The 27953-nt window shown below is 46.7% G+C and overlaps 1 protein-coding gene across 2 annotated transcripts in view; it reads right to left on the minus strand.

The window, feature by feature from the left end:
• DENND4C (DENN domain containing 4C) overlaps positions 1-27953 on the minus strand; it is a 1124311-nt gene that overhangs the window by 175891 nt on the left and 920467 nt on the right. For both annotated transcript variants that reach the window (XM_085634595.1, XM_085634603.1), the window contains 2 exons: positions 15269-15448; positions 1786-1978 (listed from right to left, as the gene is read on the minus strand). In XM_085634595.1, coding sequence (XP_085490721.1) covers positions 1786-1978; positions 15269-15448 — 373 coding nt within the window. The remainder of the gene's footprint in view (positions 1-1785; positions 1979-15268; positions 15449-27953) is intronic.

Genomic DNA, 27953 nt, shown 5'->3' on the forward strand with positions numbered 1-27953 from the left:
GAGGCACCCTGACATACGTGCGACTTCTACTGACGCGAGTAGCGGGAAGAAAGGGAGTCACGTTTAGAATATATTTTTTTTTCTTGGATCTCAACTTACCTGACAACTTGGAGTGGGAAGAGGACCTCTCTAGAGAACAAGCTTGAGAATGAGGCAGCGTCTTCGAGTGACACAGACCTATATGTGGTTTTTCAGTGGTGTTCAGCAGTACAGCTTGGCCTCACAGTTCTGGATGGCCTTTGGTTTCATCATCATGATGTTATAGCATGAATTAGAGATGTGTGAGTAACCTCGACAGAAGACACATACCTGGTGGGGTTCTGGCACAGACATTGGTTTATGTCAGTCCTCGCAAGGTTTGAATCCTCAAGTTTTTGTGGGAGACATGTCCCTTGAACACTGTATAAAATGTTCAATAACAAAATGTATTTTGTCAAAAGGCAGAAAACGAGGGAGCGAGCTCTAGATTCACATCAGAAGGTGCAGAAGGAAAGGAACTGACATCACGCATGGTTGGTGGCTATATGTGGGGGAGGGGTATTCGCAGTGGGGGGAGGGGCTTTAAGCATTTATCAAAATACTGCTATTTCAAGGCACACGTGGGATTCCTAGCTTGACAACAGGGAATGGTTTAAGCGTGGACGATCTAATTCTGGAGAACTCAATACTGTGGTAGAACATCCACTGGCTGTATTTCAGATGTTATGGGGAAAAAGAACAGTTACAAATGGCCAAAATCTTGTCATTAGTAAACTACTGTTTTACTGTGTTGACTGAAGTGTTATAATGTTTATTAGCACATGGAAAAATTATTGTTACTCGTAATTGTAGTTTTCCAGTACTGATATATTTCATGGATTAACATGCTTGAATCCTCCCATTTGTGGAGCTGGGAGTCCTACTCTACCATGATAATAGCAGTCACATGTTAAGTAGACCATTTTTGAAAGAACCAAACTACAGCCAATCAGAAACAAACACCCAGAGGTCACCAGCTCTCAGATTTCAGGGCTCTCGTGTGAAGGACTAATATTATTAGTTGAGCTTCTCTGGGGAGGAGGGTGGGTTGCTTGTGAATCTATGAAAGATGTTGACACTGTTCTGCAAAAATAAATCTTCCGGCCCTGGGAGTCTACTAAAAAGGACAGATACTTGAGAGGCCACCCCAACCCCAAATCCAGGGCTCCATCTACCTTTACATGACCTCCCATTACTGGCTTTCAGCAAACCCTGCAAGCTGTTATCCTAGGGCTTGACCCTATGCATTTTTTCTCAGCCTCTAACACCCTTTCAGTGACCCAGGGAAGGGTCAAATGTTCGGCGGTTTATTACAGACAGTACAACCAACCCTTTCGTAGGAGTGCTGAAACCCAATGACCACAAAGAAATATAAGAAGTAGGAGGGATAAGCATCACTAACTGCATATTCATCCTGGAATAATGCTCCTCTGACTTCTAGTTTGTCCTTCCTACCACCTCTTACTCATTTGCAATCCTCTCCACAGAAGACCAAAACTGCTAAACCACCAGAGACCACTTTTCTTTTTAAACTATGTAAAGACAGGGAAAGACTGGGGAAGGTTGCTGAGGATAAGTGCTCCCTGACCTAGTCCAAGAGCTTTCTAGCCATGCTACTCACATGTCATTTTGTTATAATTCACCCACAACTCATACCCAATTCATATTGTAGGCTAAAGAGTATGATGCTGCATCATCATCATCATCAGTAGGTTCAGATCTCAGCTTCCCTCTGTACATTGCCAAGAAATCCATTCTACCACTTACCATAACTTCCTGAAGGCTATTTGGAAGGCTCACTGTTGAGATGCCATGAGACGGTCGCTGTGAGAAGTCCATGTTCTGCAAAGTACCTCCAACACTGTGGCTTCGAGTTAAAGACACTCCTTGCTTTGTCATACTGCTAGCTACAGATCCTTTCTTTGTTGTAACATCTCCACTTCCTTCCACCGCAACATCACTTTTGAATAAGGCAAAGAATGGAGTTAACAGCAATCACTACATCTGCTAGTGTCTAGTATGAGACCATTAGAACATGGGGTTTTTCGCTCTAAAATGTCATGAGGCCCTCCACCTACTCAACTTATTCTATTTCACGCTTTCCCAATTTAGTCATCCTGAACTATTTGAACTGCTGACTTATTTGCTTAGCATCTACTTTTGCTCACCCACAGCTTTCTAAACCGTGCTGTTTTCCTTCTGCTCAATACACAACCAAACCTTTGCATTAAGAAAGCAGGCCTATCCTTTCAAACTGCGTGTAGATAAAGGAAGTGGAGAAGCATGGAAGGCATTTACTCATTACAACAGCACTGAGTTTCTCAGCCTTCAGAAATCTTTTATTTATACATAATAGTAGTAGTTTAAATATGCTAAAGCAATAGTACATGCTGGATGGGCAACCTGTCACTTTCTAAGGAGGTTTGCCCTCTATAAGGTCCAATGTTGACATTGTACAATTATAGCATGTCTATAGAATCGACAACTCAGCCCAAAGGAAGAACCAATATTAACAAAGCACATCTTTTGGTGCTAAGGAAGGAGTATGTAACTTCCCCTGTAAGCATCTATTCGTAGTGTATAGTGCTGCAGATTCACATGCTATTCACACTCCTGCCATCTAGAATTGGGCTTGGACTTTGCAAGTTGTTTTTCGTCGATGGAGTCTTTTCACTGCTGGTGTGATGTGGAGTCTCCACCTCCTCAAAGGAATAAGCATGTTCAAAGCCTCCTTTGTTAGAATGTTTATTTTTCCCCGTGCCATGTTGGCGAGCGAGGATGTAGTCTTGTAGGATAGGAGTTGCTGTTGAATATGCATGCAATACGCTAATAATACATATGAACAAGTTACTTACCTTCGGTAACGATGTATCTGTAAGAAACATTAGTTAGTTAGATTCCTCACCTTAAAACATCCCCAGGCGTCAGGCTAGATCCGGAAAGATTTGTGTAGCAATAGCCCTTGCGCGTCGCTAGGTGTCGTCTGTGGCTCCGCGTCAGTCGTTGGCGTCGTGCGCTGGAATGACGTCGGAGTACTTAGACGCCGCCCTCGCGCGCTGACGTCCGTTCTTGTACATAGCTTTCCGCGCCAGGAACGCAGAGCCATGCAAGAGACCGACACTGGTGCCAAAAAGTCTAGGGCCCTGAACAGGATGACCTTAACCCTAGATGTCGGTTCGGAGAGCGGGGAGGATGGGTGGGTCGGTGAGGAATCTAACTAATGTTTCTTACAGATACATCGTTACCAAAAGTAAGTAACTTGTTCATCTGAAAGAAACACGTTAGTTAGATTCCTCACCTTAGAATAGATACCCCAGCAATACCAACCCCGGTGGAGGGTCTGCGAACCAAGATCACACCAGAAAGTCCTGGAGAACAGAACGGCCAAAGAAGCCATCTCTCTGGACTTGGCTGTCCAGGCAATAGTGCTTGGCGAACGTGTGCAGCGAGGCCCCCGTCGCCGCCTGACAGATGTCCTGCAAGGAAACTCCCCGTCCCAGGGCAGTAGTCGCCGGCGTGGCCCGCGTGGAATGCGCTCTCAGCCCAACAGGAGGGTCCTTATTTGCCAAAGAGTAACAAACTTTTATACACAAGACGACCCACCGTGAGATGGTCCATTTGTGTACGGCTCTCCCCTTCTTAGCACCTACGTATCCAACAAAAAGTTGGTCGTCCACCCGGAACGGTCTGGTGCGGTCGAAATAAAAGGACAGCGCACGTTTGGGGTCCAGACGGTGGAGCCTCTCTTCCTCTTTCGAAGGATGCGGAGGCGGAAAGAAGGTGGGCAAAGTGACCGATTGCCCGATGTGAAAGGGGGTCACCACTTTCGGAAGAAAAGAAGGACGAGTCCGGAGGACAACCTTGTCCGGATGAACAGAAAGAAAGGGAGGCTTAGATGACAGAGCCTGGAGCTCACTCACCCGTCTAGCCGAGGTGATAGCTACCAAGAAAGCAGTCTTAAGAGTCAGAAGACGAAGTGGACAATTGTGAAGGGGCTCAAAGGGAGCGCACATCAGAAAGATCAAGACAAGATTCAAATTCCACTGAGGCATTACGAAGGGGACAGGAGGAAACATGTGAGTAATGCCTTTAAGAAAACGCTAAACAACAGGGGACTTGAAAAGAGAAGGTTAATCAGGAAGCCGTAAGAAAGCAGAGATTGCAGAAAGATAACCTTTCAATGTGCCCGGAACAGAGCCCTGCTGGGCCAAAGAAAGAAGAAAGAGTAGAACTTCAGAAAGAGGGGCAGAAAAGAGAACCACAGCCTTTGCTGTGCATCATGCCACAAATTTGTTCCACCTGCAGGTGTATACCGATTTTGTGGAGGGACGCCTGGCTACCAGAATCACATCACAGACTTCAGGAGGCAAGTCAAATGGCATCAACTGTCGCCGCTCAATCTCCACGCATGGAGGTGGAGACTAGACAGGTTCGGGTGGAGGACCGTGCCCTGCTGCTGCTACAGAAGGTCCTCCGGAAGAGGCAGTCTTATCGGAGGATCGATTGAAATACTGAGTAGCTCGGGATACCAGTACCTTTGTGCCCAATCCGGAGCCACTAAGATGACTTGGGCCCGGTCGCACCTGATCTTCTTCAGCACTCTGGGCAGAAGTGGTATAGGTGGAAAGGCGTACAACAGACCGCAACTCCACTCGCGACGGAAAGTGTCTCTGAGCGAGTGCCGCCTTGGAAATTCCAACACGCAGAACTGCTGACATTGCGCATTCTCTTCGGTGGCGAATAGATCTAACCAAAGCTCTCCCCACTGCAGAAAGAGACCTTGCGCCACGTCCGAGTTCAGACGCCATTCGTGATCCATCATGCACCGGCGGCTGAGTTCGTCCGCTCTGGCGTTCAGAGAGCCCGCCAGATGTTGAACCACCAAAATGATGCCCTGGTGTTCCAGCCATGTCCAGAGGCGCAGAGCCTCCTGACAAAGGGTCCACGACCCCACCCCGTCCTGTTTGTTGCAATACCACATGGCGGTGGTGTTGTCCGTGAACACCTGCACGACACTTCCCCGGACAGAGGGAAGGAAGGCTTTCAGTGCAAGCCGGATCGCTCTCAGCTCCAACAAGTTGATATGGAGTTGAGACTCCGCCGGATACCAGAGGCCTCTGATCTCCGCCTCTCCCATATGGCCCCCCCATCCCAGGAGGGACGCGTCTGTCACTACTACGTACTCCGGTTGGGTAGGGAGAGGCATCTGCCCCTGACCCAATCGCGGTCCGTGAGCCACCACTGCAACTGTTTCGCAGTGCCCTCCGAGATCAAGACATGGCCGGCCAGGTTGCCTCGATGCTGGGCCCACTGAAACTTCAGGTCCCACTGCAGAGCCCGCATTCGCCACCTGGCGTAATGCACCAACAGGATGCAGGAGGCCATCAGCCCCAGAAGCCGCAGCACCAACCTGACCGAAACCCAGGATAGAGGCCAAAAGATGGGAATCAGAGCCTGAATATCCCGGACCCGCTGTTCCGGAGGATAAGCCCGGAACTGTGCCGAATCGAGAACGGCTCCGATGAAGAGGAGCTTCTGGGAGGGTCTCAGGTGTGACTTTGGCACATTGATGGAGAACCCCAGCAAATGCAGGAGGTCGGCCGTAGTCTGGAGGTGGGAGACTACTTGCTGGGGCGAGCCCGCCTTCAACAGCCAGTCGTCGAGATAGGGGAAGACTGGAACCCCCGATCTACGCAGATGAGCTGCGACCACCGCCATCACTTTCGTGAACACCCGAGGGGCACTGGTGAGGCCGAAGGGGAGCACGGTGAACTGAAAGTGCTCCTGACCCACAGTGAACCGCAGGTAACGCCGGTGGGCTGGCAGGACGGGGATGTGAAAATAGGCGTCCTGCAAGTCCAACGCTACCATCCAGTCTCCAGGGTCGAGGGCAGCCAGAACCTGAGCTTAAGTTAGCATCTTGAACCGTTCCTTCCGGAGGAAGGCGTTGACGCTCCTGAGGTCAAGATAGGGCGTAGGCCCCCTTTGCCCTTCTTGGGAACCAGAAAGTAGTGGGAATAGCAACCACGAACTACTTCTGGACCAGGAATGCGCTCGACGGCCTCTTTGGCCAAGAGGGCCGTAACTTCCTCCCGCAGATGATTCAAGTGATCCTCCGATATACGGTGGCACTGCGGTGGCATTGCTGGAGGGGTCGTCTCGAAGGGGAGGGAGTAGCCCCTTCGGACGATTTGCAGCACCCACCTGTTCGAAGTGATGGATCGCCTGTGGAGCAGGTGATGGCAAACTCTGCCGCCCACTGGCGTGGAATGGGCCTGAAAGCTCGGACTTGGAGGGCTTTTAGGCGGATGCTGCTGGGGTGGATGTGGACTGACTGGCACGTTGTCCTCCAGTACCGCCACGGCGGAATCCACGTCCGCGACCGCGTGCAGGTTGGTTCTGCGGCCGGTGGCTAGGCGGACGTGAGGAGGCGCACCTTCCTTGGCCACGAAAGGCGGAAGTTTGCGGCTGTGGGTCCGAGAGACCCAAGGACCTGGCCGTAGCCCGGGAGTCCTCAAAACGAGCCAGCGCACCATCCGCTTTCTCACCGGAGCGCCACCGTGGTGGAAATCGCCCTACCCAGCAAGTCCGTGGTGTCTAGTCTACACCGTATGGCATGTCGTGCTGCATCTCGCCCGTCAGCAAGCGCCCGGGAGAGACGAGTCCGGGCCTCCTCCGGACACAGGGGCAGCACATCCTCCACCGTTTCCCACAGAGAGTGGGAGAAACGGTCCAAGAGGCAAGCAGTGTTTAAAGACCGCAGGGCCAAACTCAGGGAAGAGAACAGCTTCTTTCCGAACTGTTTCAGCCTCTTGGATTCCCGATCCGGAGGGGCGGACGGGAAGGAGGATTGGGAAGTGGAGGCCTGGATAACCAGACTCTCGGGGTGGGGTGTTGGGACAGGAAACTGGGGTCGCCCGGAGCAGGGCGGTGGCGACGGGCCACGTTCCGATCCACAAGAGGAACTGTGGAGGGCTCGGACCAAGTGCCCTGCAGAACGTCTATGAGGGCCTCATTGAACTGCAGCAGAGGCTCTGTGGAGCTTGCTGACGGTTGAAGCACCTCTGTGAGGACGTTGGTCCACACAGCCACAGCAGGCAACTCGAGCCCTAGGGCTTCGGCCACCTTGCGCAGCACCACTGAAAAAGCTGCACCTTCCTCCGAGGCCACAGTCAGAGGAGAGATGAAACCAGCGTCCGGGGAAGTGTCCAGACCACTGGCATACCCCAGTTCGCCTGCCCAGTCCTGTGAAAGTTGGCCCTGGGGCTAAACCGGGGAACGGAGTCGTCCGGAAACGGCGCCGGAGGCAGAACTGGTGTCGGTGCCGGCGGAGGAGGCGTCGTGAGGTCTACCGGCGCCGGCAGAGAACCAGGCCTGGATCCCTCGGGGACCTGCGGCGTCGGGACCGAAGTAGTCGACGGCGCCGGGGTCGGAGCCGCCGGCACGTGAGGTCGCCCAGTCGAGCCCGCGGGGCCTGAAGGCGCACCGGCAGGCGTCGACGGCGGAGCCAGACCCCTCATGGCTGAGAGGAAGGCACTGACCTCCGCTGGAGTCACGTCAGTCCCAGGGACCGGCGGGTATGGGGACGGACGCGGCTCCTGCGGCTCCGACGGAGCCGCGGGGGTGGAACCACCCTGACCCTCGGCCGAGTCGCGTCCGAAGAGCGGTGTCGCGCCTCTTAGACTTCTTAGATCGCTTCGACTTACCTGAAGACTTCGAGCCCGACGAGCGATGATGGTGACTGCGGCTCCGCGACCGGTCCTTGGACCTCCACCTGGACCGTGAGCGGCGCGGAGCCGAGTGCTTACGGGACCGCTCCCGCCTAGCCTTCGAGGTCAAGGCCTGACAATCGGGGCACGACTCCGCATCGTGGTCGGCCCCCAGGCAGTAAAGGCACCGGCGATGGAGGTCCGTCACCGACATCAGTCGATGACAGGAGTCACAGGCTTTAAACCCAGGCATCCTACCGGCACCAGAGTCGAGTCGACAGAAGACCAAAAAGAGTCAAAAAAAGTTTAGTCAAAAAATGACTAAGGGGTAAGCTCTTCCCGGATCGGCGCTGTCTGGCGCAGAAAAAAGAAGAACTGACGTCAGCGCGCGAGGGCGGCGTCTAAGTACTCCGACGACGTCATTCCGGCGCACGACGCCAACGACGGACACGGAGCCGCAGACGACGCTTAGCGACGCGCAAGGGGTATTGCTACAAAAATCTTTCCGGATCCAGCCTGACGCCTGGGGATATTCTACGGTGAGGAATCTAACTAACGTGTTTCTTTCAGATATGTTGTTTTACAGGTGTACATCTGACACCATCTTACACCTGCTGGGGAGGGAGGATTTGATTGTGCAGCACTACACGCTACGAATAGATGTTTATAGGTTAACAATTCATTCGTAGCATTTATTGGCTGCAGATACACTTGCTATGCATAGACTATAAAGCAGTACTCTTCTTGTGGTGGCTTTAGGAATTAGATTGTATATTTGTTTGAAATACTGTACGTAAATCTATCTGCCCTGACAAAGATTGTTGTCTGGCATGAACATCCACACTGTAGTGTTTGGTAAATATTTGCGGGATTGCTCAGGTAGCTGCTTTGCAGATATCTATTAAATTAATGTTCCCTAAAATAGCCATTGATGCAACTTTCTTTCTTGTAGAAGGAGCTCTTGGAACTATTAGCAGAGCTCAGTTTGTCCTTACATAGCAAATTTGGATGCATTTAACAATCCATCTTGAAATACCTGCTTCTGAGATGACATTACCTTTCATAAGGTTTGAGAAAGCTACAAATAATTGTTGTGCCTTTCTAAATTGTTTAGTTCTCTGAATGTAGTATACAAGTTCCCTTTTAATATCAAGTGTATGAAGGGCCCGTTCTGCACTGTTGCTGGTTTTGGAAAGAAGACTGGCAGATCCAGTGTTTGATTTAGGTGAAAAAGAGAGATAACCTTTGGGAGGAATTTTGGATTAGCAAGTAGTCGAACCTTATCCTGGAAGACTTGAAAATAAGGTTCTACAATGGTTAATGCATGAATTTCACTAAAGGAAGTTATAGGTACAAGGAATGCTATGCTCCATGAAAGGAACTGCAGAGGACATGAATGCAGTGGTTCAAAAGGTGTGGACATTAATTGTGTGAGTGCCACATTTAAGTTCCACGATGGGTCTACAGATGTACGTGGCTGAATTACCCTCTTTAACCTTTCCATAAAAGAACTGATGACTGGGAATTCCAAAAAGTGACTGATGTTTGCGATTTTGCAGATAAGCTGCAATTGCTGCTAGATGCAGTCTTATGGAGGAATATGCTAAATGTGACTTTGTTAGGTGTAGCAAGCAGCAAACTAGTTGCACTGTAGTTGCACAAGGGTCTATGTCTTGAGCCATGCAATAGTGTACACAACACTTCCATTTGGCTGCATAATATGCTCTGTTTGTTGGCCGCTGTGCTTCCTTAAGAATGTCCATGCATTCTGGAAGCAGCTGTAAATATCAAAACTCCATGACTTCAGGAGCCAAATTGCTAGGTTGAGTTTGGGATTTGGGTGCCTGACCCTACATGCCCTTGCTGTGACTGAGAAGAGCTGGTATATTGGGAAGCTTTTTGTGATGTACTAGGGACAACTCAAAATATTTAGTGATCCAGGGTTGGCGTGTCCAGGTTGAAGCTATGAGAATCTTCTTTAGTGATGTTTGCCTGAGTTTCCTGACCAGATATGGAATGAGTGGGAGAGGTGTAAAAGCGTATGCAAATATCCCTGACCAGTTCATCCACACAGCATTGCCCCTGGACTGTGGATGTGAGTGCCTGGAGGAAAAGCTAAGGCATTTTGTGTTTTCCTAGGTTGCAAAAACGTCTATTTCTGGTGTTCCCCAGTGCTGGAAGTACTTGTGTAGGACTTGTAGGTGGAGTTTCCACTTGTGGACTTGTTGCATCCTGCTTAGTGAGTCCGCTATTGAATAGTTCACTCCAGGAAGATATTCCGCTAGGAGGTGAATGTGGTATGGAATAGCCCAGTGCCAGATGGCCTAGGCTATTTGAGACAACTGTATTGAGTGTGTCCTTCATTGTTTCTGATTGTACTACATTATAGTCATATTGTCTGTGTGTAGAAGAACATTATTCCCTGCTATGCTGAGGAGGGATGCTTTGAGAGCCATCTGTATGGCTATGAGCTCTAGGACATTGATGTGGAATGTTTGTTGGTCAACAGTTCATTGTCCCTGTACTTTGATATTCTTCATATGTGCGCCCCATCCTATGAGTGATACATCTGTTGTAATAGTGGGATTGGGTCCAGGAAAGATCTGCCCTTAAGGGTGTTGTGTGCTTTCCACTACTTTGAAGATTGATGGACCCTGGGAGAAACCAACACTTGATCTTCCAAACTGCCCTCCATTTGTGATCACTGAAATTCTAGACACTCTTGAAATGAGCGCATGTGTAGCCTGTCATGTGGGACTATTGCCATGCAAGAGGCCATCATGCCTAGAAGGCACATCACTGCTTTGTTAGGCGATGATGTGGCTGAAACAGAGCCAGTTGGTTCTAAAGATTGAGAACCCTCTGCGAATGGAGATAAGCTTTGGCAGAGTTTGAGTGGAGTATCGCTCTCAGATATGGCTGTACCTGAAGAGGTTGTAAGTGGTATTTTGTGGCATGTATTGTGAATCAAGGTTTGTGTAATGAATTGATTGTGGTCTGTGTGTCTTGCAAGCACCTCTGATTGCTGGAACGCTTGATTATCAATCGTCTAGGTAAGGGAATACATGAATGTTATGTCTCCTTAAATGGGCTGCTACAACAGGGAACTGATCACAAGCGAGGTCACGGTCTACAGTGTAGGAGACTAAAATCTTTTTTTGCCTGAAATCCGGGAGATGACATTTTACTAAATTGTGCCACCTTAAATGCAAAGAGAGAAATATTTGACGTGTGGATCATTACCTCCCTAGTAAAGATTGATCTGAGGGCTGATTCTGCCCTTTATCCTGTATCACGTTACAGGACAGTACTCTCTTCTACATAATGAAGATAACAGTTGGAGGCATGATCATAGCGTCACCGAACCAGCTCCATCCACCAATATACTCAGAACTCTATAGAGGAGCTCTGTTTTTGTTTGTAGCGATCTACTAACTGACAGATGGCCCTAAGGAAGCATCCCATGTCGCCCTGCTATTGATGTTTAGCGCCCTGAAGCAATTGTGACCAAGATTGGGGGGCTCTACCGGAACGTGTGATATCACACAGCATGTTTATTTCCTTTTGCACATGGAGGAATTGTGGGCTAATTTAAGAATGGAATAAGTAAGTGTTTGTACTCCAATTATATTATCACTTCCAGCCCTGAGGAAGTCGTATGGGTTAATCCCTTATCGACGAAACGCGTTGGGGAGTGGAGGAATGTTTGCAAATTAAGGAATTTGAAGATTCAACTTGGAAATAAAGAAGAAGAGAAGCCCACACAAATTGTTTTCTGTTTTGCTGTTATTATAAAGAGACTTATATCAGTAATTTCACGTGTGCTTCAACAAAAGAAATTGCATGATTCAATCTTCGATTGTTTTTTGAGGGTATGGGGTGTTTAACCTCAAGTTGAATGCACCGTAGTGTAAATTGTTGTTCGCACAGTCAGTGATTGTGTATTTTTGCAGGTAGCGCGTTCTTTCCCATGACACCCATTATTTTACGCCCATAGACTCAGCTGTCTGTGTCTTTTTAACAAATTTTCTAGTTGGGATTCCCCCGTTGGTCAGAATAGGTGTTTACAATCAAATGGGATATTAAGTAAAAGTTTCACCTCTGGCTTAAACCCGGAGATTCGTAGCCACGCATGTCTGTGTAGTAGGATCAAGGAATTTACTCCTCTTGCAGCCGTGTCAAAACTATCTAGGGCACAACGTATGCTTGTATTAGACACTTGTTTCCCTTCTGCAACTAGATCTCCCCCCCCCCCCTTTTCTGTACTGTTCAGGGAGATGTTGAATAAGATCTTCCATCTCATCCCATGTTGCTCTGGATAGGAGACCTACTGCATAGCAATGTTCCAGTGATTGGCGTGTCCAGTTGCTACCCTCTTCCTTGCCACATCAATACACTTACTTTCCTTATCTAGAGGTGGCGCATCTCCAGTGGAGTGGGAAGCTGCTCACTTTCTGGCAGGTGTCATGACCAGTGAAACAGTTGTCGAATGTCCATAATGTAAAGAGGGTTGTTGGAGGAAGGTTTGTACTTCCTTTCTATATGTGGAGTGATGACTCTGTTCTTGACAGGGTCATAAAACATTTCTGTTGAGTCTTTGAGCATGGACCCTATCATTGGGAGATATTGCACTGTGTGTGCTGTTTTAGAGAGTGTCTCCACTAGGTAGTCTGTTTCCTCCTCTGTGGTGTGCATGTATACCTTGTGGTATTCAGCTGCTCAACAACACTGTGGTAAGATGATGTATTGTCTGGGGAGATGCCTTTTATGGTATTGGGGGTTCTATGTCTGTCTGGCAGAACTAAGTCATAGTCATCCCAGGGGTCTGGGCAATGTGGGGGCTTTCTTCTGGAGTCTGAATCATGGGTATAGTGACTTTGACTCCCTGCCTCTTTCTCTACTGATTGTGAAGAAGATGGTGAGGAGGGCTGTAGAGATGTATTAAAGACCAGTGGCATAGGGTTTGTGGCTTTATGCTCTGTGGTTCCCTTTTTTAGAATTGTCTGAGGTATGTCAATGTCCTTTTCTCTTTTGTGATTTTTCTGGCAAAAGTTCCACTCTTGTTTGGGGACTCTTATTTGGTGTTTTTTACGCTTTATCTCATAAATGAAACATTCCCTTCTGTCTCAGAAGCCACTGTGTTTTTGACTGGTGTGTCCTTTTTATTGTGCTTCTTCATTGCCTCTGTAGAGGTGTGTGGTCTTGGTGTCGTAGCGGTCGATGCCGTAGCCTTCTTCGGAGCCTAAGTGTGGCTGTGCTCCGACACCTTCTTCAGAGTCGATGTGTCTTGGCTCAGATAAGGAGTGTGTCGACACCGTGTGTTTACTCATCTCCAATGGCTTTTTTTTGGTGCCGGAGGATGGCGAGGTGTAGGTGACATCTTGTGTGCAGGAGTCAATGTCTTTTTCAGCACCGAGTGCTGCTGTGTGTCGGCTTCATACCTGTCCCTATGGCTGAAGCCCACTGGAATAGAGTAGTAACTCGTCCTGTGTCAGCTTCGAGGTGCCCTCTTGATGACGACCAGAACCTGAAGGTTGTGGCACACTAAGGCGGTGTTGGGAGAGCTGGGCAATTACTTTATCTATGTGGGGTGGGTCTGGAATACTCATGGCACTTGTCGTTGTCCTCATCTTGGGACAACCCCATTGGTCTCTGTTCTTGTGTTGTTTCCCTGACCAGCAAGGCAGAGTCTTCGTATTCCTCTTGCTGACTGGAGTCATCGGAGTCCACGTAGTGCAGACTGGCAACAGTGGCCCCTTCTGTCGCATCACCTTCTTCTCAAATGACTGAAGTTGTTGCTCTTCTGGAGAAAATTCTGCTTCCGCCGCCATCTCCATTTTATGGGCTAGCCAGCCGTCTCTTCTGGTCCGAAGTTTTTTTTGTTTCTTAACAGGCTGCAAGCTGCGCAGTCCTGTTCCTTATGTTCTGGTGACAGGCAGAGATTGCAGACAGTGTGTATGTCCGAGTAAATGTATTTAGCCCCGCACCAAGGGCATTTACGGAAGAGACTGTCTTTTTTACCCTTCATTACCCGGAGCCAAACATTCGTAGGGTCTTGGGAGGGAGTTTGTGTTAATGAAGTTAACGATAGAAGTCTTGCAGCATCTGAAGAACTCTGATCCATTAGTCGCTAATGATTTGTCAAGCTCCCGTCCGGGGAGTAGAGGCAGTTACGAACCGCTAGGAGTCCAGAAGCCGCGAAGGCGTCGAAGCTGCATGGTGCTCCAGCGTCATCCGTACTAACCTGATGGAGGAAAAAAATATAGCTAACGAAGGAGCCATTGGACATGCGCATTCACTTGTGGAGGTGGAGACTCAACATCACACCAGCAGTAGAAAGACTCTTTCAAGAAAACCAACTTGCAAAGTCCAAGCCCAACACTAGATGACAGGAGTGTGCACAGCATGTGTATCTGCAGCCAACACATGCTACGAATACCAAATTTACATCCTAGGAATAAAAAAATTAACATATCGAGCATTCGACCAAAAGAAATATTCATACTTGTTACACAATCTTCTTTGAAGAAAATGTGAGTTTTGAAACCTTCTGACGGTTAAACACTATGAGCATCATGGCTACAGAGTACAAGCCTCCAGAGGATCTCACCAGCTGCAAAGGAATGATTAAAGCAACTCTTCTAATAAACGGAGATTAGTTTGCAAGACTGCAATACATTATGAGCTATAAGAACTACTTTGTCCAGTTGGTTTCTTTACCTGGCTTCTATATGCCACAAGCGCACATTTGCGTAAGCATATAAGTTATATTTTTTTAAGCAGCAATAGTAAAGTCTATGATATACAAGTACAAGAAAAGAAGAAGGAATCTTTAGGAAGAACTACAATGAAGGACCATAACTTCACATAGCCTATATTTTGGATTACATCCCTGGTCTTAAATTATTAGACTCTGTCACAATTCAACTTACATTTATGATGTAAACAACTATGTTTTATCACAATTTCAGGTTGATTGAAAAGCTTAATAGGAGAACATATGTTATACACACAAACACTATTCCAGTGGTTCATAACATTGCTTAGCAGGGATAGGGTCAGATGAACTATTTTGTGGAATTTTTACAAGCAGTGAAAAAGTGACAATGTCTTTTGCATGCTCTGAGTTCTGCCTTGTGCCCTGCTAGGTCATAGAACTAGTTGAGGGCAGCTGATGAAGGCAGTTGAGAGAAGCAGCTGTTAAAAATGGGACCTTGGTGGTTGCTCGTCACCGATAAACACTTGACTTACTATGCTATAACTCGTGGAATTTACTTCTGGATGTATGCAAACTTTAAACCTCTAGGTCATATGGAAAGTCACTTAATAGTATCCAATCAGACCAGAGACCCTAGAGAATGCATAATAAAAGGCCAATAAGTGAGGCAGTTTCTTTAATTGGCTCATATTAGGGTTACAGAATACCATTAAGCAAGCTCGATCAAAGATTTAGCAAATGGCCAAACTATAAGAATTTAAAAAGATTCAGATAATGTCAGTTTTTTGTGAAACAGAGTCTTTAGAGTAGACATTTTAATCACCTCTGATCTTGTGTCGAACTTGATTCTTCAGCAATCGTTCCACTGGACTTTGAAGAATCCCCAAAACAGATCAAATCCTTTGTGGCACAGGGCACAGATTTCTGTTCCCCCGGCTCTGTTGTCAGTGTGATGTTGCCACTCTGCAAGCTATCTCCGGAGTTACTTGGTTTAAGGAAGAGACTAAATAAAAGGATAAGAAAACCGCAATCATCAAATTAAACATCACAACTCCACATGTAAACTCCGCAGACGTAAATGTACACTTTAGGAATGTATTCCAGCCAAGTCATTTGATTACATGATACAAAGCGGTTTAAGGTTCGATGCCCTTTGAACTAAGACTGGTTAAACTTTGTCAACAATCCACCTACATTGCAACAGCAGCAACTACTATATTCCAAGATTGCATGGCTGTGCATTACCGAGGGGTTACCAAAATACTCTGTCACAGAGGATCACATGTTCAAGTCCTGTGAATTTTAATCAGCAAACTACCACATAGGATGGCAGCATTTGTCATTTAAAATGAAGCAATTGTACTTAATACCAAATTCACATGGTTTCGAAAAAGAAAATCCCTAGCAGCATGACTGCATTTCACCTTACCGCCAGAAACACTACCTCTTATAACACATGGATTGTGTCAGATTAAGAGGATAAACACCCAAGTTGTAATATCTCATTCACTACTGGCTTCATAGACCTTCTTAAACCAACAGTATAAATAGTCTACTAACTGGGGACTGAAACAGAAACGGTACCAAAAGATTTACAAGAGAAAAAAAACATTCAATTCAAGGGACCAACCATGCCTTGCTATCATCAGGCCCTTTACTCCCTCTTTACTTAACATCCACTACAAGCCTTAATACTACAGTTCTGAACACAAGCAACTGGCCAGAAATAACTGTATGGTCAGGGCAAAGTACTAAAGCTGAAGTGGTGTTTGTAATGGAAGAAGCATAATAATACAAACACTACTAGCGTTACCACAGATAACTCTGTCCTTACTGTACCTGCAGCAATTCTTCCATTTCCAACGCTAGTAAACTACCAAGAAGAGAACTGTAGGGCAGACAGTGATAGCCTATGGGAGGCCAAGCATCAGATGAACATGTTTCACAGGACTGCAGGAAACATTCGGTCTCCAACTTGCAAACTCGATGCATAGTTTTACCTTTATTTAGGCTTTATTCAAATATTAAACCAAGTCATAAAAAAAAACGAATCTGTTCTACTACACCAACAAGGTTTTTAAAAAAATCTGGTAGGGCCCAAGAAATATGATTCAATTGTTAATCAAGTAATCTCCCCTTAATAAGTCATCTCATGGGATCACTTGAGGAGGTTAAAGTAGGTCAACCATTGGCCAAGCCAACATTTTCTTCTCCAAGAGATATACTTGGAGCCTTCGAAGCTGCATCTTAATTTGTGCCTCTACCACTTTAATGGGACTACCCATCTAATATGTTTTCTAGTCAATTTTATTGCATGGAGGTAATGATTTTCAATAAAAAAAAAATTATTTCGTAAACGCCTGCTCGTCCTCTGGATTTCCTACTGAATCCTCCTTTTTCAGCTGTTTTGGGAGCAGGGTCTGAAAAATCGTCCACGTCTCTTCTCTTGTTCAACAACATATTGTGGTAAAAATGAAGGCAAATCAGTCGCACACACTTCCTACTTTTTTAGTTTTGGGTTCACCCCTTTAAAGTCTTTAGGTTTTGTCCTGTTTGGGGGACAAGACAGTATCCCAGACAAGTCTTCCCTCATTACAGAAGACAATAGGATGGCATCTCTCTTCGCTATCGATATGACAAGTGGTTCTCCACTGCTTCATAAACACTTTTCTGCCACCTTGCTGCCTCTTGGAGTATGGGGTAAAAGGGCAGGCAATTAGAAAGGTGTTTGTGCTGCTCGTCAATAAATCTTTATGTGTCACCAATCCAAATATGATGCAATGATAATGCAGCTGGGGTTATCATTTATGTGGGATATGATGAGGCATGCAACATCAGACAATCTCTCACAAGATGGTTCGCTAGAAGGTTAAATATGTTGTCGATTGGCCACTTCCAGAGCTTTGTTGACTGTCTTCAAAGAAAGTATTACTAAGCGCCTTGATGGCTGTGTGAATACAATTGAGGTGAAGGAAGGCTTTAAGACTCAGGAATGTGGACTTGGATTTCAACATGTTATGTAAAGTTCTCCTCGGTGATTTAAAAAAACTATCGGACCTGATGGAACTCTATCAAAGCTCCCCATCTGAATATTTATGAACTGAACTGGATGGATAACTGGAGGATCTGGTTCACTGCCGCAAATGTTTAGCACTACCCTGTTCTCAAAAACAGCAGGCACTAGATATACGTAACAGGCAGATTACGGGACTAAGTATATTTGAAATCTTGTAATAAAGAATCTGACCCAAAATTAAGTATGTGGATGCAAAATGGATTCTGACTGAGGACAGTCTGAGACCACAAGGACAAGTGCACTGGAAGAAATCATTGTTTCCATTGAGATGCAGAGCACTTTGGGGACCTGGAAAGGTCAGTCCATTGCATGAATCCAGTGCCATTAATATGACCCGGATGACTTAAGAAAACTGAAAGAAGACTACATTAGGCTGAACCCCTGAATATGAGAGGGTTTCAGAACTTTGCACATTTGACAGAGTCCGCTGTAGATTCTGGACCCTTATTAACCATTATACTTTGTAAATTTGCAACTACTTTTGATACAAGTGGTAGTTAAAAAGCATCCAACATTAGAAGCTCCTGAAGGAAATCGTTTTGTAAATTCTGTGGTGGGGGACAGATGCATTTATGCCCAATAAAACCTTTTTTATTTTTTATTATCTTTTTATTATGTTTTGATAACCACAAATGCACAGGTGTACACAGTATATCAATGCAGTTCTCACAATGTTAAGGTATGGATGTCCATGTTTAGACACAATTTCAGGATAAACAATAACGTGTCTGTTGCATACCAAGTATGGACTGGGAGAATAGATAGACAAGATGAGGGCTATCACAACACAGTAGGAGCATAGTGTTCAATTTCAAATAGTGGACAATCCGTGTATACCGAATAAGCAATACAAACTATCAAAAATAATAATAAACAAGATGATGAAACCAAAAGTCAAGCTGCTTTTGCTGTAGTAGTATTAGAAGTCGTGAAGTCCAATCAATCATAATACAGTAGAGGAGTACAAGCATGCCCCCACGCCAGTCAGGGAATACCAGGGCAAAGGAAAGGGAAACAAAAAAAAGGAGGGTGCAGGTGGAGGACACGTCTAAGGAAGATACAACACTGAGTGCAAATAGGTCCACTACGTAGGGTTGGTACAGAGAGTAGGTGGGTGTGGCGGGGGGGAATAAGTTGGTTGGTCACAATGGAGAGTCTCCGGTGTGAGGTTGAGGGATACCTATGAGAACTCAGTGGATGAAAGCAGGCAGTCACGCAGGGGTTGGCTGATATCTAGAATTCTGGAGGTTGAAGAGAAGCATACAGCTCACTAGTATTATCACAATACGTTATGCTGCTGAGCCAATTATGAACCATGGAAGGGTGGCTCGTACCCCAGTGTAAAGCTAACTCGTGCCTGGTAAGCAACAGGGCAACAGCAGTGAATCTTCTAATGCTCTTTTGGAGCCCTAGTACAAGCCCAAGAGGGCGAGGAGTGGATCCGTGTCCAGGTCAATTTCTACCATGCTCGTCAGACGGGAGAAAATCCCACCCCAACAGTGTGCAATGTGTCTGCTTGTTCACGTCCTGTGCAAAAATTCAGCAATGGTAATATGTCATTTGGGATATTCAGGAGATCAAGTGTGGTCATATTTATGTTCGTCAGCAGAGGTAATGTAGGCTCGCTCCCAAAATTTTAAGTGAATAAGTGTATAGCGATGATTGGTGAAACCAATCAGGTTTGTGCACAACAGACCGCATCTTGTCCGTCAGAGGCCACCCCAAGTCCTTCTCCCAGTGGACTCTGAGCTTTGAGTCCTGGGCCGGTAATAAAGTTATACTATTATGATACAAGTTGGAAACTAGTCGTCTCTCGTCTGAATCATTTATGATTAAGGTTAGTGGAGAAAATCCATCAGGCGCTAACGGGCACGTCAGTATGTTGGACCTTAATGTACTGTGTGCGCGTTGGAGGATAAAACTGTTCACAATGGTGGCCTCAACTAAGCGAGTGTCTGTAGAATGCATCAAGGCATAACCATCTGGGATGATATCCCCAAACGTATGTAGGCCATACTTAATCAATGTGCGTTTGACCAGTGTGTCACAGGTAATGGGAAGCCAGGGATTATCCAAAAACAACAAGGCTGGAGAGTAAATTAGGGTGCCCCCCAGGACCTGCTGTACTTTCCGCCATGCCCAGCACACGGTGGACAGAGTTTGGACATCATGGGGATCAAGAGGGAGGCCTCTGGGAAGGAGAGAGGCTAGCTGAGTTGGATCAGCCAAATCAGTCTCAGGTTTGGTGTATGGGAGCTTGGCATCTGCAGGATACCAGTGATGTGCATATTGGCATTGCGCCGCCAGTTAGTATAAAGGGAAGTGAGGCACAGAGAGCCCGCCTCTCATAGGGAAGCACCAGTATGTTCCAGCTTACACGGGCCCGCTTAAAAAAAATATATATATATTTAATTTTTTAAAGAATTTTATATAGCGTGAACTAGACCCGAGACATCGGGTATCAGAGCGCTTTACATGAGCACCAGTTTTGTTACAGATGGACACATTCATTTTTGTTAGGTACAGGGAGAGTAAGTGATTTACCCAGAATCACAGGATGTTGAGCTTAGTTGCCGAGACTTGAACCCGGTTCCCCAGCTTCGAGGTCGACCGCTCTAGCTGTAAGGCTATATCCTCTCCCCCTCCCTCCTGAGTTTCAGGAGCAGTCCGTGCAGCTTGACAAAAAATGAGTTGGTGAGAGGTATAAGAATATTTAAAAAAAAATATAGGAACCGTGGGAGAACCACCATTTTGATTATTACAACTGCATTTGTAATCCTCACAGCAATTGATAGTGGTAAGCCATCCATTCACGTTCGTGGAGAGTGCATCAACGGCGGGGCCATATTTCAATCACAAGACTTGTTCCTGGTCTTAGTGTAGAAAGATACTTTAATATTTAACCGGTCCATCGCACCACTGCAGTGGGCTGGCTTTGTGGCAGGGGGGTTTGATTTTGACCAATTCATCTGGAGGCCGGAATGGACCCTAAACTGGATAACTTGAGAAGAATCGGACTAGATTTTCTTCCGGATGACATACAAAGGAGAAGACATCGTCAGCATTGAGGGAAATAAGAAGAGGGCCTGGCTTGAATTGCAGGCCACGATGCATATGACGCAGTTGGAGATGTCTAACCAAGGGGACCATGGCTATGACGAAAAGTAAAGGGGACAGGGGGAAGCCTTGCCGGGTACCAAGCCCAATGGAGAAGGGGGCAGTAAGGGAGCTGTTGGCCCTGATGTGAACCGCAGGGTGAGCATGTAAGAGATCTATCAAGAGGGAAATCAACAAGGTATTCCAAGTTTGCTGAGAACTGCAGGGAGAAATGGCAATTTTTAGGGAATATAATAAAGCTATTGCAGCAGGAGTGTCTGGGGAGTTACGATTGAGAACAGAGAGGACAGAGCGCAGATTCAGAGCCATAGAGAGGTGAGGAATTAACCCAGATTGTGCTGGGGATATGATCTGCTCCAAGAGGAGCGGCAAAGTGGCTTTGTTGAGATTTAGAAGTGATAGGGGCCTGTAAGAGCCACAGTACAGAGGGTCGTTGCCTGGCTTGGGCAGAAGGGTTATTACCACCTCCCACAGGAGGGGGGCAGGACGCTTAAGGTGAGGGATTCCTCATAGATGCCCAATAATCAAGGTGCAAGAAGATGTTTGAAATGTTTGTAAAATTCGCCGGTGAAATCAAGGCCGGGAGCTTTGGAACCATCTAGAGAATCAATGGCTCGAACCACCTCGTCACTAGTAAGAATTTCACCAAAGAACTGACACTGTGGATTGGACAGCCATACCATCACCACTTTCTCCAGATAGGCTGCCTGTGCAGTCACATCGCCTGAGTGCCGGGTTGTGTAGAGATGGGTGTAATATTGAAGGTGCATCTCCAAGATCTCCTCGTTGGAAGTAACCATTCCAGCCATGTCATCCTGCAGCTCCGCTATGTAAGAAGTGTTTCTCGGGGGAAGGAGAAAGCGGGCAAGCATGCGCCCGGGGTGCTTGCCCTCGCCGTACTTACGAGCCCTGGCATATTTGCACAAAAGGAGACCCTCCCTGTCCACCAGATCACAATATTCGGTCAGCAATGTAGCACGGACATGCAGTGGGGGCTTCCCACGGCGTTTGGCAGCTAGAGAATCCAACTCTGTAAGCTCTTTCTCTAGACGCAGAAGACCTTTGAGTAAGTCCTACAGCACAACAGAGTGCTTGGATATGCAGATGCCCCTGATGTATGCGTTAAATGCTTCCCACAGGGTAGCATGGGAGTCCACAAATCCCTTGTTAAGTCGAAAGTATTCCAGATCCGCCATGCGTAACACAGAGCGGAAGAGCGAGTCCTGCAACGCCAGCGGAGGAAACCGCCAGTTGCCTTCCCTGCTACCCCCAAATGGGACGGTAGGTGAAACATGCAGGGGGGAGTGGTTTGAGAGTGTGCAGGGTAGATGTTTGGTTATACTAAACCAGGGGCAAATGGTTGCGGAGAGAAGACAGTAATCGAGACAGGACCACGTGTTGTGGGGGGCAGAATAGTGGGTAAACCCTAAGGAGGAGGTGCCCTACAGGCACCCCTTAATGTATGTTAGGCACAGATGTCCCGCAAGATGTGAAGTGATCCAGGCTTACTGGCTGGGGAGAGCACAGTGGTGTCAGAAGCGGAATCCATAAACAGATTATGAGATGGTCAAATCCATAAACCCAATCTGAGTATGTAGTGTCTAGAAAACTGGTGAGTTCACATTAGGGGCATAAAGGTTAGCCAAGCGTATATAGTGCCCAGCTAGTGTTCCAGCAACCAGGACATATCGGCCGTGGTCATCTCTGATGGATGTTGTGGGATGAAATGGCAAATTTTAAGGAATAAGTGTGCAGACCCCCCCTGGATTAAGTGTTGTAACAGGAAAAATAGCAATGCTGGCCACATGTGGACACAAATGTGTGAGATGTCCCGGGTGCAAGGTTTATTTCTTGCAACAACAAAAAAAGTCTCACGCTCCACGACACGTCAGATATTCCAGAACCCGTTTGCTTTTAAGTGGGTTGTTTAGGCCCCGTATTTTCCAAGACATGAGCGTGATCGATCTCAGGTCAGTGGGACATGTGTGCGCCATGAGAGCGGTCTAAGGAGTTTAGAAAGTGTCAGACATGCACGACTCAGTTGGACAGTTGAACACTGAGGAAAACAGCTGACAAGTAATCAATACCCAATCTCCTTCTCCCCACCCACACCAGGCAACCAGGAGCCAGGAGAATCCTCAAACATATAACCCGTACATATAATGAACAAAACAATTAGCATAGATGTGTGTACCACTAAGGGGTGGCAACGCTACGGTGGACACCCCGATGCAATAATATCCTTGTAGTTAGAAAGTGAAATGAGTTCCTTTAGAGAGTGTTAATCAGCTTTGTGAGGGCAGGATTAACTCTGGCCATTCAGCGTTGAGGGGCAGGCGTAGCAAGGTTACCAGCCAACATGGTGTAGAGGCAAGAGGGAGCAGGAAGGTTCAGCCCGTAGGGCAGAGATCAGCACTGGCACTAGAGTGGAGATCCGGAGGATACCGGTCAGGAATAGGATGGCGGGAAGGAGCATGATCCTTGAAGTACTGTTTGCAGAAGTCCTGTGCTGCTCCCAGCGTGTACAAAAAGTGGGTTTTTGCATTCTCCCTGAGCCACACAGAATACAACATGCTATATCTGAGTCCCAATTTCCGCAGCGTGGATTTGACATCTGCAAATTTCTGGTGTGCTTCCTGTACGACCACGGTGAAATTGGGAATCAGAGAGACAGTGGAACACTACCATTGAAACTTGAGCTAGCTGTAGGGCCACTTCCCAGTCACGAAAATTGGTCTGAGGGGAGGCATCCTGGGTTGGAACGCGGGCCCAACGAGCACGCTCCACTACAAATGTAGGAGTAAAGTGTTTCCTGCCCAGCAGGTTCGAAAGCAGTCTCTCAACACACAGATCAAGGTGCCCATGTTGGTAGATTCCGCTATTCCCAGAATCTGCAAATTATTGCGCATACCCCACGCCTCCAAGTCCTCGTTCTTGATGGCCACAGATTTCAGCAGTTTTTCCATTCTCTAAAAGCGCCTTGTGGTCTGAGCAGCCCCATCCTTCAGATTCGATATACGCCCCTTCATGGCCTCCAGTCTGTTCTCATTGTGGTCAAGCCTTTTGTCCATGGTATCCAGTATTCTGGCCAAGGTATTGAATCTACCATCAATAGACCGAAAATCTGCCCGAAGTTTAGCGCTGAAAGAAAGAAACCGATGTCAGCCGCATGGATGGTGCCTATATAGGCCAGAGTACATCACTTAGAGAACAAAACTGCATTGACAGCACCATCTTCCGGTGAGCAGAGGGACTCCTTAAGATGTTCCAGATTCAGTCTGACACCTGAGGAATATTCAAAGTTGAGGAATCTGCGGTTAGAAGTCTCTATCAGAAGGAATATAGTTGGATTCCATTGCCTCATTGAGCAATGGACATACATCAGTGCATCACACTTTGGTTCAGATTTAACAAAAGACTGTGCTTGCCCTTTCTACAATGCACGTCTTTGCCAAGCGATGCAAACAGCAGCATGGGATCAACTTTCACATGCAAAAGCTATTTAGAACCGAATGTTGACCTTTGCACTGCGCCATCCCACAGTTAATTTATGAAGGTGGGGCCATGTCTATGGTGGGTCAGCACGAAAACCTTGGAATTTGGTGAAAAGGTAGGTCTACACAATTTATGTTAACTGGTTTTTCCCCAAATCCTAAGGCTAAGTAAAAATGCTAAGTAAAAGCAGATGCACACAAGTGGTCAGGCAGTGTATTACATAATATACCTTAAGATAACCTTACTCAAAAGCACACATCTTATATGCCTGACTCCTGTGCTGTTGTCTGTACCTAAGAATTTGCACTGGAAGGTGTACCTCCAAGACTAGTCCTAGACTACACACTGGTAGATCGCCACTGCGCAACACCACAAGTCTTAGTGTTGAACAGAACAGACAGATTTAGAGCAAACTCTGCCATTGTCATCCACGAGTGACCCTTACTAAATTTCGTACTGCACTATTTTGTGCCCTTAGGGAAATGCAACGCTGCACTTTTTCATGCACTGATACAGTGTATGAAAGACCATAATTCTAGAATTTTGGACTTCTATTGCAGTAAACATAAAAATGATGCTTACATTCACTTGGGTCTTGAAAATGATGGAAGGTCTGCATGAATTAATCTCCGCCTTTGACAATTCCATGGGGGTGCATTACAGACCATCATTTTTTGTCCACTAGTCCACAGTTGACAGACCAGCCATAAGCCAATCAGCATGGTCCTGCTGCAATATGCACAGTTCAGCCACAACTGACAGGTCAAGTCTCCTCTGGAAGGGAAAACAAGCAACGGACAAGTTACTTACCTTCAGTAACGCCTTATCCGGTAGAGATTCTATCTAGCTGCAGATTCCTTACCTTAGAATTATCCCCAGGCGTCAGGCTGGATCTGGAAAATTTTCATGAGCTGTCCCGCTGTGCGGCAGTAGGTGGCGTTGATCGGCTCTGTGTGGCAGCGGCGTCCATGCCGGAAGTGACATGCATGGTGTCTCTATAGGTGCCACCCCAGTGTGCGGAGGTCAGTTACTTTTCGCAATTTTCTACGCCAGGATCGAAGTGCCACGAAGAACACCTACCACGGGTGTGGAAAACTAGGGCCCTGAAAGGGGAAAGCCCTGTCCCTAGAAATCTGTTTGCAGAGCGGATGGGTGGGTCCAGAAGGAATCTAGATACAGTCTCTACCAGATAAGGCATTACCGAAGGTAAGTAACCTATTCTTCGAGTCACAGATTCCTTACCTTAGAATAGATACCCACACAATATCTCCCTGGAGGTGGGTCTGCAAAACAATTTCATACCAAAATGTCCTGCAGGACCAAACGGGCAAAGGACCCATCCCTGCAGACCGGACTGTTAAGGCAGTAGTGTTTCGTGAATGTGTGCTTGGAAGCACACATTGCTGCCTGGCAGATGTCCAAGACCGGGAGTCCACAGGCTAACACAGTGGTCGCAGCCTTGGCTCTGGTGGAATGAGCACACAAACCCTCAGAGGGTTGCTTCTTGGCTAATGAGTATAAGACTTAAATGCACAGCACGATCCATCGAGAAATAGTCTGTTTCTGCACAGCCTTTCCTTCTTTGCTCTGACATGCTCCAAATACATTTTGTCGTCCACCCGGTAATCTTTCGTGCGATCAAGGTAGAAAAACAACGCTCTTTTTGGGTCCAGTGAGTGAAGTCACTTCTCTTCCTTAGAGGAATGTGACAGAGTAAAAAGTAGGCAGAGTGAACGGCTGCCCTACATGAAAGGAAGTGGTGACTTTCGGCAGAAAGGAAGCTCTAGATCGTAGAACCAACCTGTCCAAGTAAATGTTCAGGTATGGAGGTTTGGATGACAAAGCCTGATGCTCACTGACCCACAGGGAAGATGTTATGGCGACCAGGATGGCCATCTTGATGGTAAGGAGCCTGAGAGGACAGTTTTGCAAGGGTTCAAAAGGAGCACACATCAGGAACGTCAGGTCAAGATTAAGGTCCCACTGAGGCATGATAAAGGGAGAAGGAGAAAACATATGTTGTAAACTCTTCAAGAACCTATGTACAATAGGGGATTTGACGAGGGGTGACTGGTAAGGCAACTGCAGAAAGGCTGAGATAGCAGAAAGAAAATCCTTTAAGGTGCCCAGAGCAGAGACCTGCTGGGCAAGGGAAAAAAATGAAGAGAAGAACCTGAGAAAGAGGAGTGGAAAGGGGGTCAACTTGCTTTTATGCACAAAATGTCACAAACTTGCCCCAACGGCAGACGTACATCGTTTTGGTGGAGGGACGCCTGGCTGCCAGAATAACATTGCAGACTTCGGGTGGAAGCTCGAAGGCTGTCAACTGTCACCGCTCAATCTCTAAGCAAGAAGGCAAGTGTTGACAGGTTCGGGTGGAGAACCCTTCCCTGCTGCAACCGAAGATCCTCCGGAGGGGGCAGCCTGATCATAGGACCAATGGCCATACTTGACAGCTCGGGGTACCAGATTCTTTGAGCACAATCTGCAGCCACAAAGGATGACTTGTGCCTGGTCGTTCCTGATCTTCTTGAGAACTCTGGGCAGGAGTGGTATGGGCAGAAAGGCACACAGAAGGCCTGAGCTCCACTCAAGACAAAGAGTCTCAGAGCGAGAGCGGCCTTGGAAACTCCAAAGTGCAAAACTGATATAAGGTGAGGAATCTGCGGTTAAAATTCTCTATGAGAACACTGAATTTGTTTGTTAGGGACCATCAAGCCTATGACAACTCGTGGCAATCACATAGATGAGACTTTTTCCAGAATGCTTCTCTTTAGGCCTTCGGACTTCTCAATGGCGCACTCCTTGCTGTATGATTGAGGCCACCCACCTTGATGCTGGTTGTCTTCTCCTTTTTTTCACTTTGACTTTCCTAAAATCACACTCGTTTCCAGGAAATTCTGTCTTTGCATTATGCATGCAAGACCTTCAATCTGGCCATTTGTACTTTGCGTGAAAGTTCCGGCTTGATTTGATTAAGGATACATCGGTATATCCCTGGCTGTTCATAGCATGCCTACAAGTCTTCAACACTACAGTTCAAAGGCACTTCCTGTCCTGTTTCCCATTTGCCCATCTTCACATCCATCCATGCAATGTATGGCAACAACACTGCATCTACAATTATGACATTTGTTATTGTAGATACATCAGGGCATGCATTTGTAAATAGTCTTTCATTGCTCAGTGCAAATCTGCAGTTTATGTCTTAACTGCTGGAACCTTTGCTATTGATGGTTGATACCAGAAGACAAAAGTTATCCAAAACCTCAAGATCTTCACCATCAACTTTAAAGTTGGTTGTCGCACCTACTGACATCACTTTGTTCTTTTTTACACTTGGTCATAGTCCTATTCTTTCAAAGTGCTCCTTGACTTCTATGAGTGTTCACAGAGGTTTAGAGGCCTGTGTTGGTTGACCCTGACAGCATAGCTCCCAGCTTTATTGATGCATGCAAGTTTTCTCACCTAGTCAAGGTACTAAACCATGAGGGATAAACACTGAATATCTCAGCCTAAATTTAAAAACGTTTAGTTCCAAGCAGAACTGTGAAAACATTTGTACTGTGACTTTAAGGTAGATAGATGTCAAAGTCACCCAGAGAACAGTGCTGTGATGATCCATTCAAATAATTCTGAATAATCAGATACAGAAATTATACTGAATCTGATTAACCAAGGAGACAGGAGGTTTGTTTATAATTACTAGGAAGAAGTACTAGGAAGAAGTACTAGGACGGCAGGCAAGTGAACTATCCTTCTCCAACATGGAATCTGTATTATTTACAAACTCTGAATAGAATAGCAAGCTCATCCCTCG

This window comes from Triturus cristatus, chromosome 2_1, assembly GCF_964204655.1.
Source record: "Triturus cristatus chromosome 2_1, aTriCri1.1, whole genome shotgun sequence".
Classification (NCBI taxonomy): domain Eukaryota; kingdom Metazoa; phylum Chordata; class Amphibia; order Caudata; family Salamandridae; genus Triturus; species Triturus cristatus.